Source organism: Hyphopichia burtonii, assembly GCF_001661395.1.
Source record: "Hyphopichia burtonii NRRL Y-1933 unplaced genomic scaffold HYPBUscaffold_9, whole genome shotgun sequence".
Classification (NCBI taxonomy): Eukaryota; Fungi; Ascomycota; class Pichiomycetes; order Serinales; family Debaryomycetaceae; genus Hyphopichia; species Hyphopichia burtonii.
In genome coordinates this window covers 270,238-288,351 of record NW_017963736.1, presented here as the reverse complement: position 1 = coordinate 288,351, position 18,114 = coordinate 270,238, and the positions used below count along the sequence as shown (strand labels likewise).

The following is an 18,114-nucleotide window of genomic DNA, read 5'->3' as shown; positions in this document are numbered from 1 at the left end:
TCCAAAAAGTAACCATGAGCAGAGTGGAGTTCTATGTAATCAAAACCAGCAGCAACGGCATTCTTAGCAGCTTTAGTGTAGTCATCACGGATCAATTGTTCAAGTTCTTCAGTAGAAGGAGTGTGGATCTTAACTTCTTCGAATGGGAAAGCTTTTTCTTCATCAGTTAAGTAAACTTCAGAAGGAGCAATAAGAGGAAGTTTGGTAGCTTCACAGAATTTAGGGTCTGAAACACGGCCAAGAGCCCAGAATTGAATTGAAGTGAATGATTTATTGGCGTGAACCTTATCATTAATTTGTTTCCAAGCTTGAACTTGTTCATCATTGTAAATACCTGGAACACCAAAGTAACCACCAGTTTTTTCAGTTGGGAAGGTACCTTCAGTAACCAATAAAGAACCAGGGTATCTTGATCTTTCTTCGTAGTATTGAAGTTGTAAATCAGATGGAATACCTTCGCTGGTAGCTCTGAATCTAGTAGTTGGAGGGAAAACAATTTTGTGAGCTAATTCATTTTCACCAACCTTGATGGGAGCGAAGACTTTAGTATCTTTAAGAGGAGAAACTTTAACCATTTTCTATTGAATAATTGAGTAATGTTATAAAAATTCAGAAAATTATTCAGAATTTGGGGTTCTTTCATTTTCTCTTTATATAGTTTTCCAAAACATGTTGATTTGTAATACCATCACAGTACACAGCATCAAGCACTTCAACTTAAGCGTTTTTCCGGTTCAAACGCTTATGGAAAGTAAAAGAAAAAGAAAAGTCTTGACACAATTGCGAATCAATTAATAAGCAGATATCCGATTTAACTGTAAATTGAGGTGAGATGCAAATCACTACACCAAATGGGTTTGAGTTATGCTAAGAATAATCCAGCAAAGTGACACATACACTCTTGTTTGATATGAACCCGTGGTGGCCAACAACTGGTTAACACGTTTGTCTCTATAGTTGGTTTTTTCATCATCTTTTGGTTCCTTTAGTTTCTTTTTTCTTTTTTGACAGTTTTTTCACCGACTTCTTTGCATAACGCACTTTTTTCTTTTTCCATCGTTTTTCCGAGAGCGACCGGTTAAACGTCTTTGGTATGGACATGTTTCAGATAAGAGGGGACCCGTTGGTAGGAGAATGTGGAGATGGTTCCTTAAACTTTTTAGGGCTCTACAGTAGCTATGCAGTGTGTACTAAAAACGTTTATTGATACCTAGCAGTCTACAATAAATTATTCTAATACTTTAAAAATCACGAAGAATAGACTTGTTTTCTCAAGCTTGTTGAGCAATAGGCTTACCAAGCAAGGCATCAGCTTGTTCGTCATTCAAGGTTGATTTTTCATTTAAAGCAGGGAAAGTGTTATAACCCTTAGCTGATTTAGTGTAGAAAGTGCTTCTGTCATAAGGAGCCAACTCACTACCTTGGTACAATCTTTGGGGCAAGTCCGGGTTTGAAGTGAAAAACCTAGCGAAGGCAACCAAAGTACGGTCATCATCGACATCGCTCAACAATTGTTTGAAGTCTGGAGCATCATAAGTATAATTCCCAGCACGAATCAAGGTACCTTTCCAAATTTTTCTGATGAACTCATTATCACCAACTTGATCTCTCTTTTCCAAGTTTTCCGCACCGGAGACTCTTGGTTCAACAAGAGAGATATAAGCAAGTTGATTTCCGTTATCAGCACGTCTTTGTAATTCATTAACCACGTAACTAAATGTGGTATAAGGATGAACTTCTTCTTTAACGGTAATCATTGAGTTATAGCTTGACCACGGAGATAATCTAATTGCTACCTTGGAAGCACCAACAAGGCCAACCAAATGATCAACCACTTCAAGTAAGAATCTAGCCCTATTTTCAATCGAGCCACCGTATTTATCAGTTCTTTTATTGGTGGAAGGATGTAAGAAACTTTCAATCAAATAACCGTGAGCAGCATGGATTTCGATATAGTCGAAACCAGCAGCCATGGCATTCTTGGCTCCTTGGGTGTATTCGTTTTTAATCAAGGCTTCGACTTCGCTTGTTGATAAGCTTTTCAATTCGATTCCTAGTTCCTCAAACGATTGTTGGTGTTCTTTCCCGGTGTAAACAACAGAAGGAGCAACCACTGGTAGTTGATGATATTGAGCAAACTTGGGATCAGTGACTCGCCCACAAGCCCATAACTGTAAAGAGATAAACGAGTTATTATCATGAATTGTTTGAGTGATTTTTTTCCACCCTTGCACTTGGGAATGGTTATAGATTCCTGGAGCACCCCAAACCCCACCGGTTTTAGGAGAGAGAACAGTACCTTCGGCAATAACCAACGAGCCAGGGAACTGGGTTCTATCGTTGTAATGTTTCAATTGCAAATCACTAGGCTCTTCATTTAGAGCAGCTCTAGTTCTAGCACTTGGAGCCATGACAATCTTATGAGAAATTTCATTCTCACCGACCTTAATTGGAGAAAATACTTTGGTATCTTTCAAAGAAACTGCTTTAATCATGATGATTACTTGATCGAGCTAGCAATTTTATCAACTAGTCATAATTTCAACCAGTACTTATACACAATTGATGATTGACCAAAATTAGTAAGCTCCACCGAACAACAATCTTCCCAATGGTTAGATTAACCAACGAATAGAAAAATCAAACCAACGAGTAGAAAAATCAAACCACCGAATAGAAAGAACACCGAAATTAGTCAGCCCTACGACCGAACGACAAGTTTTTTTTTTCACAGCCAAACCAACTGCTGGGTTACAATTTTCCCTTTTGGTTAGCCTCGCTTAGTCATCGACTCGGTCCAAGGCCCCAGGACCGAGCAGACGCTCGGGGGGAAGTCGAGGGAGGAAAAGCGCAGTGATTGGGCGGGAAATAACTTCCGAACAGAACGAGAAACGGTTCGCACCCATCGCGTTAGATGATGGATTGACATGACAATAAGAGAGATATACAGTTGCTATAGGTGAAGTTGGTTTACGGAAAGGAGGGATTAACTAACTAGGGTTATTAATTCCATTATGGATTATATTGTATATTTCTGCTAAATATATACACTAGTAAAACATTATTACATCAAGCAATAATAGGAGGCAGCCCAAAAATGAAAAGCGAACATGGTGAAAAAAAAAAAAAAAATAACCGGTAGGACATTATTGATACACTGAGGGTGGGTGTATGGCTATGAGATGTAAGATGGGTATGTAGGTAAGATGGTGATTCGTTAAACATAAGACATTACAATCGAGATTAATCATCTCTTAATTCAACCTTCATTTCTTCCAAAATGTCGGTTGTTCTTAATTGTCTTTGATCAGCAATCATAGTAACTAAACCAAGAGCAATATCTTTTAATTCATTATATTTTTTCAATTGAGATATATGTTTTTTAACAATTGCTTCTGGGTTTGAGTTTGAATCCAATTCACTAATTAATTTCGAACATTGATTTTTAATATCTTCTAATCTTTGTTCTTTTAGTAGTATTCTTTGTTGATATAAATCTTCTGTTTCATTGCTAGTTGTTCTTGGGGTAGTATCATCATCATCATTATTATTATTATCAGTGGTAGCAAAATTTAAAGGTTGTTGAACATTCAAGTTGGGATTAGTCGATTTACTAGGTAAGTTATTCGTGGATGGACTAATTAATTGATTATCTCCATCATCTTCACTAATATGATTGGTATTTAAATTTAAAGACGGGTCATCTTCATTACTGGTCATATTCTTAGTAGTATGCGAGTATTGATAATGTGATGAATTGCTATTAATATCACTTGGAGGAACAGATTTAAACATTCCTTATTTAATGAATTCAAAAAAAAAAAGCAAGATTATTTCATCAAAGTCCACCAACAGCGAAACGAAAAAGACAAGAAATACTAAAAAAAATCTGTTGAAAAGAAAAGAACACGAAAACCACACGGAAACCACACGAAGACCACACCTAAATCAAGTTGAAAGTAGTAGAGTAAAGGAAGTAGATGAATAAACGAAGTGAACTAGTAAATTATTAGGGTTACTTAGGGAAGAGAAANAAAAAAAAAAAAAAAAAAACTTGTATAGATATTATTACAGAGAAAAAACCAACCAACCAAACAAAATAAAAAAAGTAGTTCATTTTTTTTTTTTTATAAAAACACTACAAGAAACCAAAAGAACTACAAAAACCATTAAAAGCTCAGGAGAAAAACAAAAAAACACTCAGAAAACAAAAAAAAACACTCAAAAAAAGAAAAAAACACAGAAAAACAGTAAGGAAAAAACCAAAAATTGCTTTCCAACACAATAAGCTTTCACTGACTCTCACTTAATCAGTCAGTTTCTTTAGTTAATTTGGTTTGTTTATCATTTTAATAAAGGAGCATAACAACAAACAATACGCATCATCCCCAACACTCCTATTGACACACCACTTGACCCGGTGACCATGACACCGTCAACATGCCATACACCATGCCACCTGAACTGCAACACCAGATATATGTTGTATGAATGAGTTAATGCTCATTGACATCTAAGTAAGAATTAAGTCCGACCAGGTAAGTACATTATGTCATAGCTTATTTAGCGAGTATTTTATGGGTGTGTGCAAACCAGCATTTTTAGTCAGATCGATTACGTAATTATTTTTTTTTCTGCTACATGGGGTGATTTTTATTTTTTTTTTCATTTTGGGGGGTGCGCTGTATGCACGGGTTTGTTTTATTTGGTGACTTTTATATAATATATATGTGTATATGCACGGGTGTTTTATTCTATAAGAACTGCTGACTGATTTGGTCGAGTTTGAGCTGGGTCAATTTGACAATCTCCTTCATTTCTTGCTTGGAGTACTCTTGGAGGTAATCTTCTTCTTCCTTGCCGTCGTCGGTGTTGTTGTCTACGTTGATTTTACCATCACTGCGGTCTCTTAACCAATCCCACATTTTAACCTCATTCTTGATTCGTTTTTCTTGATTATCCAAGTATGATTCACTGCTGGGAACAATGTAGTATTTGTGATTATTGATACTTATCTTCAGTAAAACCTGCTCTTGGGGTAATATTTCAATTTGATTCTTGTTGGGGCCTTTGCGTCTAATAATTAATGTATAAGTTAAGAATATCATAAATATCATTAAATAGCCTTTGATTAAGTCGCCAATAAAATTACCAATTGGTATTAGTTTGCCAATCAGTTCGACTAATTTATTCAATTGTTCATTTATACTTTCTGTTTTAACCGCCTCGGCACCAACACTCAGTTTACGAGGTTTCTTAGTAGGAACCTTCTTCTTCTTGGAAGATTTACCCTTCTTCTTTTTCCCATTGGATTTCAGTCTATTGGATCCCGCCAGCTCAATCATTTCATTCAAGCTATCAACCATCACTCTCATGGAATCCTTTTGGCCATCAATGGTTCCCTTTTCAATGGCTCCTTTGATCCAACTTTTCCCGCTCCATTCAATCAAGGTAACAACATAGATCCGGGTTTGGTTATTATCCCCCCAATACAAAAATACCTTCGTTTTAACTTGAAATGAGTTCCCGCTGGGAACATCGGGAGTACTGGTGATTTGTTCAACCAATACATACTTCTTCAATTCAAATTCAATCAATTTATCTGCAATTAGACATTTGGTTTGTTTGGGTCCAATGGGTGCGTTCAATGGTTTGATGTACGTATAATGACGCTCTCTTGTCTTGGTATTTAATTCGGTGATATCGTTTTCCAGTATTTCAAAATTCCCTTGATTGGTTAATATTTTAATATACCTTGATCGATCATTCCCAAATAATAGCTGATAAACCGTACCCAAGGGTGCTTTTATCACGTCTTCAATTATTAAATTCTCGTTGCTTTGTTTGGTGTATTCAATATCGGTGGGCGAATGGGTTAAGGGTCCACTGGTCGGTAATCCAAAATAGTTATCTCCATTTCCTCCATTAGTGCTGGGGGTTGAGCTATCTTTGGATTTGCTAGTACTGGTTTTCCTAGCTTGATTGTCATTGTCTAATATGTTATCTGGTTCTTCATCATTAAGTGACCCTTCTTCGGTAGAATAGCCGCCTTGGTCTTCGGCATTATTAGCTCCAGCTTTGAGACTTAATGAACTCAAACTTGGATCATCATCGTCCTCATCATCATCATCACTGACTAAATCATCATCCTCTTCTTCGCCACTATCTTGACTATCACCAGCAAAATCATCCAATACATTTATATCTTCACTGCTATCATCACCAGTTGAAAATGCTCTCAGACGTCCACTAACTCCACTGTCAGTTTCTTCATTCAAATGTGAACTATAATACGTAGATTTACTTGTACCACGTTCTCTTGAATTCTTCATATTAAGTATACGGTTTGGATCTTCACTCAAGACTTGTTTCCAAACACTTATTATTATATTAAAAGATGAATCTCTTGATAAAAAAGTTGCAAAAACATACTTATGATGTAAAGTACGAATAACCATCCCATTAGGAAATAATCCTGCAGTCGATTTTTTTTCAATCTGAATAACTTCTTGTAATGGGATTATTAAATTAGTAACCCAACCTAGAATATTCGAATTAAAACAAACATAATGTTCACTAATATACATTCTACCTTGAATTAATATATCTTTAGATAATGCACAACTAGCATCATGGATTAATTTTTCTCCATTTGATATTTTTTTGAATACTTGATGAAATTCTTTATTCTTTTTTTCATTTGCTAATTTTAGATCTTTAAAATCCATTACATGATCAACTTCTTCATTATTATTTTTATCTGATATAGTACTTCCACTTTCAATATCTTCTTCTTGATTGTTTGTATTATTATAAATATCATCCAGAGAGAAATTTTTGGATTTTAATTTTTCCAATCCTCCTATATTCGGAGTCCCATATGAAAATGACTTACGATGAACTCGTTTATTTTCATTATTCCCACTGGTGGCTAATTGATTAGCTGGTGTAGATTGTAGCTGATCTGATGGTGATACAATTTTATGAAGCGGTAATAAATCAGTAGACACATTAGGACTAATAATTGGTCTTTTCAATGAACCTGATCTACCACCTTTTAAATTATTTAATGCATTAATAGACATTCCTTGATTAGGATTAGTTAACCCGGTTGAATTTGGGCCCTGGGCAGGTACAATTCCAGCATTATCCATTGGTAACCCAGTCATGGATTGTGGTTGTGATTGTAGTTCTTGATCTCTTGGCTCGGGTATTGCATCGAAATTACTTAGTAATAAATCACCTTGACCAAGAGTATTTATGGGTGATTCTCTCACTGAAGAGAAATGAATATTATTTGGGGATAGCGTTGAATTATCTTGAGTTATTTGATCATCTTCATCTTTTGAAGATTTAGAATTTACCGAGGAACCCCCAGTGTTTTTAGATTTATTAACTTTCAATAATGAATCAAGTTTATTACCTCGATTACTACTAGTTTGAGGAGATAAAGATGCAGAAGTATTATTTGGGGAAGATCCAATCATTTTAAGATTTTTTTCATTATTTTCGTCAGTAGAACTCATCATATTAGCAGCAGCGTTATGGGCAACATTAAAAATTGAAGAAAGGAATCCAGCATCAGCATTTTTAGATTTATTATTCGTAGAGAAATTTTTTGAATTTGATATTTCACTATGCCCATCATCGTCTAGAGTAATTTCTGCATCATCAGGAGGAGATTCACCTAATTCTGGTTTAGGAGATGCCATTCTTCTTTGAGTATTAGTCAGAGTACTATTGAAAATCGTATTTAGACTAGTGGTTGATGCAACTTGGCGATCCGTATTAGATCTTTGAATAACCTTTGGCTCAGCTATAGCTGTTTTTGAATATGAATTTGATCTTGATCTACTTGAATTAGAACCTATGGAAGTATTGGATCGATTTCTTTTATTTTTCAAGATAGATAATGAATTCGAGCGATTGTTATCTTTTATTATAGGAGATGCCGAATCACTAGGAATAGTTGGAGTATTGGAAAAGAATGGAGGATCACGATCTCCAATAGGAGTAGTTGGAGCAGAGTTGGGAGTTAAATGCTTAATTGGTTTTGGTTGAGACAATTGTAAAGAAGGTAACAGTTTTTCCTTTAATTCAACTTCCGCTTCACCCAAAGATAATTGCGATTGTAGTTGAGCTTGTTGCTTAGTTTTCTTTGTAATCCTTGCCATTTTCTAGTGAATAAACTTCTTGTCCCCCCGCTACCGAAATTTCAAGGAGGTTCCGTACAGTGAATTAACAACAAAAGAAAAAATATAGAGCAAACACCTATTGAGAGCGAACAGAAAAAGGCCAGAGTATCCGCAAATACAAGAATTCACTATTCAATTAGTTCTCTGAACAATTGATAAATGAATAATTGTAGATGAAAGTGTATATGAATAAAAGTATAAGTGGATAGAAAGTATAACTTTTATATATGGTGGGTGTAAGGCGGGTTGCAAAGTTTTTAGCGATGGTTTCCAGCTAACAGCCTAGTAGGAACAATAATTGAGAAAATCTTCTATTAGGAGATGTTTACATATTAGTCGACAAATCACCGTTAAACTAGGATTAGCCGATATGAATTACTGAGGGCTAAAAGGGTTCATATATTAAACTTTTAATTGAAAAGAGAGATAAAACCGAAACAAAATAAAACGAAAGAATTAAAGAAAAAGGGGTATTGATCTAGAAAAGACCATTTAAAGCACCATGAATGGTTTCTTCTTGATCTTTACTAGCACTGTAATCAACTGAAAAGGCAGAAACGGAAGTTTTACAATTTTTATCGGCCAAAAGTTGGGATTCACCTTCTAAACTGCAATTACCAAAGACACAAGTGTATAAAGCTTCAGAACCAATTGAGGAAGATTCAAATAACCCTGATTCTTTATTATATTTAAGATCAGAAGTAGTTGAATCTTTACCACTAAATTTAGTAAATACCCATTCTGGATCTTTACAAGATTCATCGTCATAACCAACCGATGGGAAGTTAATATTGAGACCAGTAGTAATTGGTAATATAGAATCATCTTTAGCACCTTTGAATAATTGATCAACGAATTGAACAACTTTTTTAGCATAAATATTAGCAGCTAATAAAGTATCATTTTCATCATTTTCAAAATCTTTGAAAAATGAATTATTACCATTTGAACCACTAATTGCAATTCCTGGATAATTTCTATAAACGGCATTATAAGTAGCACCAATGGTACCACTAATGGTGTACATCCCATTACCAAGATTAGTACCTTCATTTGGACCGTTAACAACCAAATCAACTTTTGTATCGTTAAAATAATTTGGAATAACGTATTCTAATCCAAAGGCAACTGCTGCCCCTGGAGTACCGTCAAAATACCAAATTTTATTATTATCGGATTCGTGTCCCCATGATGGTGATCCTTTTGGTGGATAATTGAATTCTCCGGCTTCTTTTAATGTTTTTGAATCGGGTATTTGGAATTTTCCTGACCATCCCGATCTTTGTCTTGCTGGTGCTGAAAGAATAACATTATAACCAGCATTGGTTAATTCTCTGTAAGCGGCTCTAATATTTAATGCTGCCCATCCATCATCATTTGATAATAAAATGGTTTTTTCATTAGCAAGAACTGCAGCAATAATTGGAATAAGTGCAAAAATTTGTTTAAACATGTCAAAAGTACTGGTTTAAAAAATATATCAACTTAGGTAAAAAATAGAGAATTACCCTATTTATATTAACTGTTTATATGAACTATTTATATTTACTCCTCCAACATGTTGCTCATAATTCCCCTTTTGACTCGAGGACTAATTGCAATGGTAATTGTAATTTTGATAAATTGGTAACCGTGGGCAGTTTTCTTGGATCATTGAAAGACCAGGCCATGCCAATTGATGCAATTGGCATTCAACTACAGGCCATTCACTTTGGCAATGCCAATTGCCAATTGCTCCAATGGTCTTCTGATGGTAAACTCATACAATTAACCATGTGGGCTCAATGGGTTTGCATCCGTTCAATGCACGTAATTTGTCCTTTTGGGAGTAATGGTGTGTGGTGTACGGGGTGGCCCAACGTGGAATGGTCTCGTGGGTTGTTTCAGGAGCAATCCTTCTACTACTCACCATTACTATTGTATTACTTATTGTATTACTTATTATATTACTTATTATATTACTTATTATATTACTTATTATATAACTTATTGTGTGGAAGCTCTTACTATATTAGTTACTGCTTGTATTATTGTGTAGTACTATATGGCTCAATGTTAAGTTGGTAAGCGAAGGTGCCGGCTGCAAAAGGAGTCAAAGATAACCTTTTTTTTTCACTTGTTTCATGTTTGGTTGGCACTTAATGTTCACATGTAAATGAGTACCGGCTTCATGCACTATGGCCGGATTAACAATATCCGTATTCAAGATTTCCTCGAGGCTTCCTGTTTGAACTAAAAATTGCAAGTGCTGTTTACGAGTGGTCCACACCCCCAAACCCCATTACTATATAGGATTTGGTGTCGGACCTGGATCCCAGAGAACACGGGTTGTAGAAAGCACAGGTTTATTAACGAGCCTAGGTCGGTGCCTGAAAGGGATGTAGACTGGTTAAATTGGTGGGAATATTGAGAAGAAATTGCAAAACTGTAAATGGGTTGGTGTTAGCATGCTCAGAGCCGGGGGCTCTGTATGATCTTGAGAGATCCATGCCTATGACAAGCTAAGACGGTTCCACGATTCGTTTGATTTTGCTTATAAACTAACTACAGTAATAGTTTCCCTATTACTCATTTTACGGTACTCATTTCACAGTACTCATTTTACAGTACTCATTTCACAGTACTCATTTCACAGTACTCATTTCACTACTTGGTATTTCCAGCTTAGTCTTTCGGTTTTCTAAAAGTATCCGCTTTGGTGGTAGTACATTATATTCTCCTAGGTAAATGAAGCCGTTTCAGCGCACCCGTACATTTCTTTTGCAGCCTAAGCACAGTATTTACAATATTTTTTGCAATATTCAAGACTTACAACTAGAACCAATCCAACAACAAGACCCAGGGGATCCAATGCCCATTATGTCCTCACAGCACCACTTCTATTCCTTCACTACCTAAGGTCTTGAAAAGTCAAAGCCAGGCTGATGGAGTATGGATGCAACACCCTATTCCATCTAGAGACTGATTTAAAGGATTTTGTAACCACTACATCAGAAGCATCTATTATTGCCAATTAGTTGGGTTCATAAACGGGTGGATTAGGTATAAATATAAAATGCGGAAAACATTGAACTAGCCAGTATAATATCGGTATCCTTATGTAAACTGAAGTCAATCATACTATCAAAACCACTGGTAGAATAACAAATAGTAAGATTATTGACTAGAGTGAATAGCAATGACAAATAGATAGCAGACCAGCTTTTAAGGCAGCTACTAAAGATAACGGAAGACCAAGATAACGGAAGACTAAGATATCGGAAGGCACTACTAAACATACCGGAAGGCACTACTAAACATACCGGAAGGCACTACTAAAAATTACCGGAAAGCTACTCAAGAAACGGAAAGCTACTCAACAAAGCTACTAAAGACAACAGAAAACTGCTCAAGACAACGGAAACCAGTTGGACGTCGCTGAATTCAATTAATTGGAAATATGAAGCAGACCATGCCCATATAGTTGACGTTGGGGATGTTGGTCCCTGTCACGTGACTACCCCTCAAAAGAGCCTCGGCAGTAAGTTACAGGTTATCAACATGTAAACCGACTACACGAATTGGGGTCTTTTGAGAAATACTTCATTAGAAAACGATTAATTAAACCTTTATCACTATCAAGCAATGGCGATTTTTTCATCATTAGCGTCATTTTTCAGACGTCATAAGAGAAAGTTAATTATTACCACCACCTTAACTGTTAGTGCTTATTTTGTTATTAATCATTTTATATTTAAGAAATTAAGAGATTTCCAAAAATCATTAAAGCAAGAATTATTTATAAAAGAACAAATCAAGAGAAGGTTTATCCAAACACAAAATGATTGTCATTCAACCGTGCTTTCCTTATTACCAGTGTTAACCCAACCAATCACTGATTATCTACCAATTGAAAGCATAACTAATGCATTAAAATTAAGAAAATCTAATTCAAATAATAATCAAGAAATGAGTGATTCATTATTGACTGCTAATAATTTGTTACTTCATTCAAATGAAAATATGAATAATGAAACAAGCTATATCAATAAATCCAAGGTTGAATTATGGAATGATTTGAAAATCAAAACATTGACTCGTACTTTAACTTTAATTCATTCGATTAGTGGACTTTTATTATTAACTAGATTGCAATTGAATATTTTAGCAAGAAGATCTTATTTAGAACTGGCTATAGTAATGGCAGGAGGCAAAGTTGAAGCAAGTAATGATCAGTATAATGATTATCTCATAGAACAAGCATATTTATCATTAAGTTGGTGGTTATTAAATAATGGATGGATTAAATTAAGCGATAATATCGAAAGTTTAATCATTAAAAAATTTGAAAATTTAAATGCAAAATCTCAATTATCAATCTCACAATTTGAATTAATTTTGAATGAAATTAATCAGGAAGTATTGAATTCAAATATCTTGGGATTATTATTTCCTTTAAATTATGATCATTTAATTGAAACTTTATTAAATACAAATCCTCAACTCGTTAATGAATTAGATGACTCAAATTCAAATTTATTAAAACTTATTAATGAAACTAACCTATTAATTTCAAATGATTTCTTCCAGGAAATTTATTCAAAATTAATATCTTCTTCAACAAATACTTTAATTTCAAACTTATTCTTCAACTTAGATCATGATTCGTTTGTCTTACATCAACAAAATCAAGTAACCAACGATAAGAAGTTTAAATTAGCTAATTTTTTGGCTCAATTATCAATTCAATGTGGAATCATTTGTGATAATAATCATTTTGCCCAATATGACCACCACGAATTGACCGGGAATATCTACATCAATACCTTGAACGACTTAGACGACTTGGAAGAGTTCAGTGCTAGTATCTACTCCAACTTTGAATAATCTCTCTAGCTTATTCTGTATATTCTATACTCTGTATCTTATTCTGTATCTATAATAGACGTATTATACCTCGCGACACGCGACATTTTCTTCCCAAAGAAGACCACCGCCAAAAATAATGTCGCTCGCGCACCTTTAAGCTCAAGTTGACAAACACCTTTTAATGCTTTTTGCTACTTACTACTCTTACCCTCCAAGACCAATATGTCATCGCCAAAAGTCATTATCATCTCCTTGGATGATGAAAAGTTCCCAGTGGAACCCATAGTTGCAGAAAAATCAATCTTGATCAAAAATATGATCAACGATTTGAATCCTGATGGATTAACTGAAGATTTCGAAGTTCCAACTCCAAATGTCAGATCTTCAGTCTTAGCCAAAGTGTTGGAATGGTGTGAACATCACAAACATACCGTCTTTCCCGATGATGACGACGAAGATGCCAAAAAATCTGCTCCGGTGGATGAATGGGATCGTAACTTCTTAAAAGTTGATCAGGAAATGTTATACGAGATTATGTTGGCAGCCAACTACTTGAATATCAGACCTTTATTGGATGCTGGCTGTAAAACAGTTGCTGAAATGATCAGAAATAAGTCTCCCGAAGAATTAAGAAGAACCTTTAATATAGTCAATGACTTCAGTCCTGAAGAAGAAGCTGCCATCAGAAGAGAAAACGAATGGGCAGAAGATCGTTAGTTTATGTTTTATGAGTTATTCATTTCTACGTTATGTATACGTTACTAATATATGTGTTTTATTGTATTTAGTGTAGAGACCAGTATAAGACCAGGATAGTTGTGAAGGATGTCGTTTGTCGATTTTTTTTTATCGCAAAAAGTTACTCAACCACTGAAGGAAAAAAACCGAAAATACAGTTTTACAACCTTTTAAACTTACAAATATCTTCGTTTAACTTTGTCACCGAGGTGTTTGTTCTTTGAAGTTTCTAAATAGCTTTTCTTTTCAACAGTTTCTCAACTATTCATAGAGTTGGTAGTTATCTTTACTTTTGTTTTTTTCATTTAGTACCTGTTGGTGATAGTATGACTCTTGGCCTGACTAGAAGTAATTCCTCTAGAAGAGGGTCCCAAAATGAACCTAAAGCTTCTAGTGATAACCAGGAAACTTTGAATGGGAAATTCGAAGACGAAAATTTATCGTCACTACCCTTTTCTTCTGCTGAAGAACTTCAAAAACATGAAATACTTTTGCAAAAAGAGTTTGAACAATTATCAGAAGAATATATTGTTGCAAGAAAATCAAGAATTAATCATTTATTAACATCTTTAAATCATTATATAAAAATATTTAGCGAAAATGATAAAAACTGGACTAAAATATTTAATTTTGAATTAGAAACTATTAAAAGTATTAAAATTAATACTGAGAATTTAATTTTATCAAAATTAAAATTATCAAATCCGATCGATATAATTGAAAATTTAGATGAATATGAGTTAGAGTTGAATGAATTATTTAATAACATTCAGTCTCCTTTAGATTTTGATGATATTTTTAAAGTAAATTCTTCTAAATCAAAAGAAATTCCTTTTGAAAAAAATTTTAAAAATTTTTTTAAACCTTTTGAAAAACATTTAAAGTCAGTTTCTAATGAAAATAATTATCAGACTAATTTGATCAAATCAAATGTTCGTGGTAATCAAATGATTTTATGGAAACAGTATTACAATCATGCATTATCTCAAAAAGAAAAACTTATTAATGAAACTTATAATGAATTACATCAACTTTATAAAGAATTTAATCATATGGATGAATATCAGCAAATTGAAAAAGATTGGAAGGCTTATAATAAATCAATCGTCGGTATCAATAATTTAAAACCTTCTTCTGAATATCAATCAAATCATGATATTTATTACGATGTTGATAATCCTTATTTTAGAAAAAATAAAATAGAACTAACAAATATTAAACAAACAATTTTAAATGATCTCAATAAGTTTAACAATCAGCAACGGAATCATGGCTCAGATAATTCGACAATATTAAATTCTTGTTTTGGTTTAAGCTCGAATGAAATAGATCAAGATCTTTTATCAATAAGAAGTTTATCTAATAATAAAGATGTTGCAATTACTCAAGTAAATGCTGAAGAGGATGCAGAAGAAGAAATTTATGATGAAGATGAATATGACTATGACGATGATGACGATGAAGAAGAAGAAGAATCCGAGGATGATGATGAATATGAAGATGATGCTAGTCAATTAACTGAAAGAGAAGTTGCATTAGTCAGACAACTTGATAGAGAAGAAGAAGAAAAACTTGCTAAAGAACAATATGAAAAAGAATTGGATTCAAAACTTGATGAAGAATTAAGTCCAAATGATTTAATGGATCGTAAATATAAACAATTACTTTCTATTAATAAGACCCAATCAACTATAAGTACATCTCCTCCTTTTCTTCAAAATTCATATTCTTATGGTCATCAAAATAATCAATATAGCACTCCTCCTTCTACATCTTCTCAATACATCGAAGAAGGAAATACTAGAAAAAGAAGGTTTGTATTACCAGAAATACCACCTTTGGGTAAATTTCCAAGATTAGAGGCATGATTTTTAACATTATTTCATATATATCTTGTTTCACTAAGGGGTGTAGAATGCATTGAATTATTATCTATTTCTATATAAAATAAAAATAAAAGAAGAAAAAATTATTCTTTTTCCAATAGTATACTAGCGTTTTTCAAACCAACTTGACCAATTGATGAGTCTAGGGATTCGATTAATTTGAAAGATTTATTAGATACATTTGAAAGGTTGAACCTATCTTGAGAAGTTAAGCCATACTCATCATCATTATTTTGTAAGACATTTTTCAACCATTGATAAATGGTGATCACTTTATCATCATCGATATTAAATTTATGAATGAGTCTTTTCCCATTTGGAAATCTGATTTGTATACGAGTGACATTCCCGGAAGAAGGTTCTTCATGATTAACAGGTTTGATTGCATCAAAGGGATCTTCCAGGGTATCCGGTTCAGCATCATTAGTATCATCCTCATCGATATTAATAGCATCATCAGCAGAATTACCCATTGATTGTTTCAAAGCAAATTCAATTTGTTGTTCTTCAGTTAAGGCATCAGGATCAAATTTATGTTCATGTTCAATTATTGGATTTTTTGAATTTGGTAATAAACTAAATTTATTTAAAAATTTATCAATATCATCTATCCAACTTTCAATATCAGGTATTTCGCCATCTATCCACTTAAATACTCGTTCACCGGTTAAAGGATCCAAAATCGAAATATGGGGGAATGCATTAGTTGAGTAGAAATTCGTATAGCTCATCCCATTTGGAGAATCATTTTGATACTGTAGAAAGATAAAATTCTCTTTAACTTTATTTTTAACTGTTGAATTTGACCAAAAATCTCGATTCAAAACTTGACAACCGAATTCACTACTATCTTGAATATTAACCAAGATCCATTTCTTCTCTTCTCTACCTTTGATTTTAGCAGAATCAATATCTATTCTTTCCATCAAGTCAAAAGGTGGACGGAATAAGTTTGCTAATCTTCTTTGGGTTGAGGTTAATTCATTTATTCTATCATCTCTGGCAATTCTTCTTCTTGATCTTGGGGGTCTAGTGGTTTCAATGACTTCACCATCACTATCCAAAACCATCACATCGTCATCGTCTTCCTCCTCTTCATCTTCATCATTATAAGACTCATCCTCGCTATTATCATCCTGTAGTTCTTGAATTCGATTATTATAATAAGCATTTTCTTCGTCATCAAAACGTTGGTTGAAAATACCAACACGGCCCTGGCCAAATATATCCGTTGGTCTACTCATTTGTGGTTGTGGAGTGAATCCTCCTCCAAAAGAGTCTATCAAGGTTTCATGTCTATGAATATTAGCATCAGCTTCTCGTACATCATCGTTTGACCCATATGCTTCTTGCTGCAACCGTTGCGCCATGGCCTCGTCATCCTCACGTGCCCCTCCGTGGGTATCATTAGATGTTGGTGCTGCCCCCGGTGGATTGGATTCCATATACAAAGTCACTGCATAGTCCAAATCGTTATTGGTGATCTCTAAATATTGTTTGGCAACCGACTCGTCGCTGGCTCCAGTGACGGCAAGGAAGGTGGTAATCAAGCTATCGTCCATCGTAAAATTCTTCAATATCTAGTCGTTTGTTTCTCTGCAATTGACCTTAGTTTACTAGTCTATACTACTACCAGTGGAATCGCTCTTCACTTTTGAAATGGCAAAATGTCGTGGCCCGCCAGAAACCGCGACATTGTCACACACACACCCGTACCCACAAAAACCAAACACCCATACACCATTATCGTACGCCCATACACCATTATCGCACACCCATACACCAAACAAACAAAGAAAAACCGCTAAAACTTATCGTTGATCTGCAAAAACTTCTCTTTTGTTCGATTTTTATTGTGAGGAACCATTCCGGTTATTACTCACTACTTGTTCTTTATCACCCTCTTCTTCTACAGCATAATACATCACCAATTGTATCGATATTCAATAAATCTTTTGCCTTCCAGTGTGCGTGCGTGTGTCCTTTGGATCCTTATTCAACAGAATTAGATTCCATCTCTTTCTAGCGTTGTCTTTCCATTTGAATAGTCTCCATACTTTTTTTTATTTTTTTTTTGTTTTGTTTGGATAACCGCCCTTCCTTTTACAGTGGTCTTTGTTTTCTAAACTCCATAGATATCCTTTTTTCGGTTGTTTGTTTCCAATCCATACCTTAAGTCGGTTGTGTGAGCGTCCTATCCAGTCGCCAGTGGCCAATTGTCTTGCATTCATTTCCCTTTTTGACTCAAGTATAGCTGAAAGCGTAGTGATTCATAGCGCCGTCTTCTATACAACTGTTGAGTGCACATTATAGAAAAACCCGGAAAAAAAAAACAGAAAACTCATACCAAATAAAAAGAGAAAAAGAAAAAAAAAAATCAAATCTAAAAGCAAAAAAGAAAGAAAAAAAAAAAAACTAAATTGAATCCCTTGCTATAGAAGAGAAAA

At 34.3% G+C, this 18,114-nt stretch overlaps 9 protein-coding genes across 9 annotated transcripts in view; 3 read left to right on the top strand and 6 right to left on the bottom strand.

Moving 5' to 3' along the window:
* The window catches only part of HYPBUDRAFT_150826 (NADH:flavin oxidoreductase/NADH oxidase), a gene marked incomplete at both ends in the record, with an annotated part of 1,277 nt that extends 702 nt beyond the window's left edge, over positions 1-575 (bottom strand). The window contains one exon of the mRNA XM_020220309.1: positions 14-575. Within this exon, the coding sequence (XP_020073962.1) occupies positions 14-575 (562 nt within the window). The remainder of the gene's footprint in view (positions 1-13) is intronic.
* A 620-nt stretch (positions 576-1,195) lies between these two features.
* Positions 1,196-2,518, bottom strand: HYPBUDRAFT_154196 (alkene reductase). Its single transcript, XM_020221949.1, has one exon. The coding sequence runs from the start codon at positions 2,493-2,495 to the stop codon at positions 1,272-1,274; it is 1,224 nt and encodes a 407-aa protein (XP_020073961.1). The 5' UTR covers positions 2,496-2,518; the 3' UTR covers positions 1,196-1,271.
* Positions 2,519-3,066: 548 nt separating this feature from the next.
* HYPBUDRAFT_13595 (uncharacterized protein) lies at positions 3,067-4,027 on the bottom strand. Its single transcript, XM_020219593.1, has one exon. It carries the CDS (start codon positions 3,793-3,795, stop codon positions 3,244-3,246), a length of 552 nt encoding a protein of 183 aa, XP_020073960.1. The 5' UTR covers positions 3,796-4,027; the 3' UTR covers positions 3,067-3,243.
* Positions 4,028-4,375: 348 nt separating this feature from the next.
* Positions 4,376-6,512, bottom strand: HYPBUDRAFT_154195 (uncharacterized protein). The gene has a single exon (XM_020221948.1). The coding sequence runs from the start codon at positions 6,330-6,332 to the stop codon at positions 4,755-4,757; it is 1,578 nt and encodes a 525-aa protein (XP_020073959.1). The 5' UTR covers positions 6,333-6,512; the 3' UTR covers positions 4,376-4,754.
* A 1,911-nt stretch (positions 6,513-8,423) lies between these two features.
* On the bottom strand, positions 8,424-9,801 carry PHO100 (Pho100p). The gene has a single exon (XM_020223335.1). The coding sequence runs from the start codon at positions 9,646-9,648 to the stop codon at positions 8,674-8,676; it is 975 nt and encodes a 324-aa protein (XP_020073958.1). The 5' UTR covers positions 9,649-9,801; the 3' UTR covers positions 8,424-8,673.
* Positions 9,802-11,819: 2,018 nt separating this feature from the next.
* Positions 11,820-13,061, top strand: PEX3 (Pex3p; the record flags this gene model as incomplete). Its single annotated transcript, XM_020223334.1, has 1 exon — positions 11,820-13,061. One exon carries the CDS (start codon positions 11,820-11,822, stop codon positions 13,059-13,061), a length of 1,242 nt encoding a protein of 413 aa, XP_020073957.1.
* Positions 13,062-13,277: 216 nt separating this feature from the next.
* On the top strand, positions 13,278-13,817 carry SKP1 (SCF ubiquitin ligase subunit). The gene has a single exon (XM_020221947.1). The coding sequence runs from the start codon at positions 13,359-13,361 to the stop codon at positions 13,758-13,760; it is 402 nt and encodes a 133-aa protein (XP_020073956.1). The 5' UTR covers positions 13,278-13,358; the 3' UTR covers positions 13,761-13,817.
* A 166-nt stretch (positions 13,818-13,983) lies between these two features.
* Positions 13,984-15,133, top strand: HYPBUDRAFT_144911 (uncharacterized protein; the record flags this gene model as incomplete). The annotated part of the gene is made up of 1 exon (XM_020219896.1): positions 13,984-15,133. A coding segment is annotated over exon 1 (1,026 nt), but the record flags the coding sequence as incomplete, so codon positions are not given.
* A 617-nt stretch (positions 15,134-15,750) lies between these two features.
* HYPBUDRAFT_114963 (uncharacterized protein) lies at positions 15,751-17,229 on the bottom strand (the record flags this gene model as incomplete). The annotated part of the gene is made up of 1 exon (XM_020219084.1): positions 15,751-17,229. The coding sequence occupies one exon, from the start codon at positions 17,227-17,229 to the stop codon at positions 15,751-15,753; it is 1,479 nt and encodes a 492-aa protein (XP_020073954.1).
* Between the last annotated feature and the right edge of the window lie 885 nt (positions 17,230-18,114).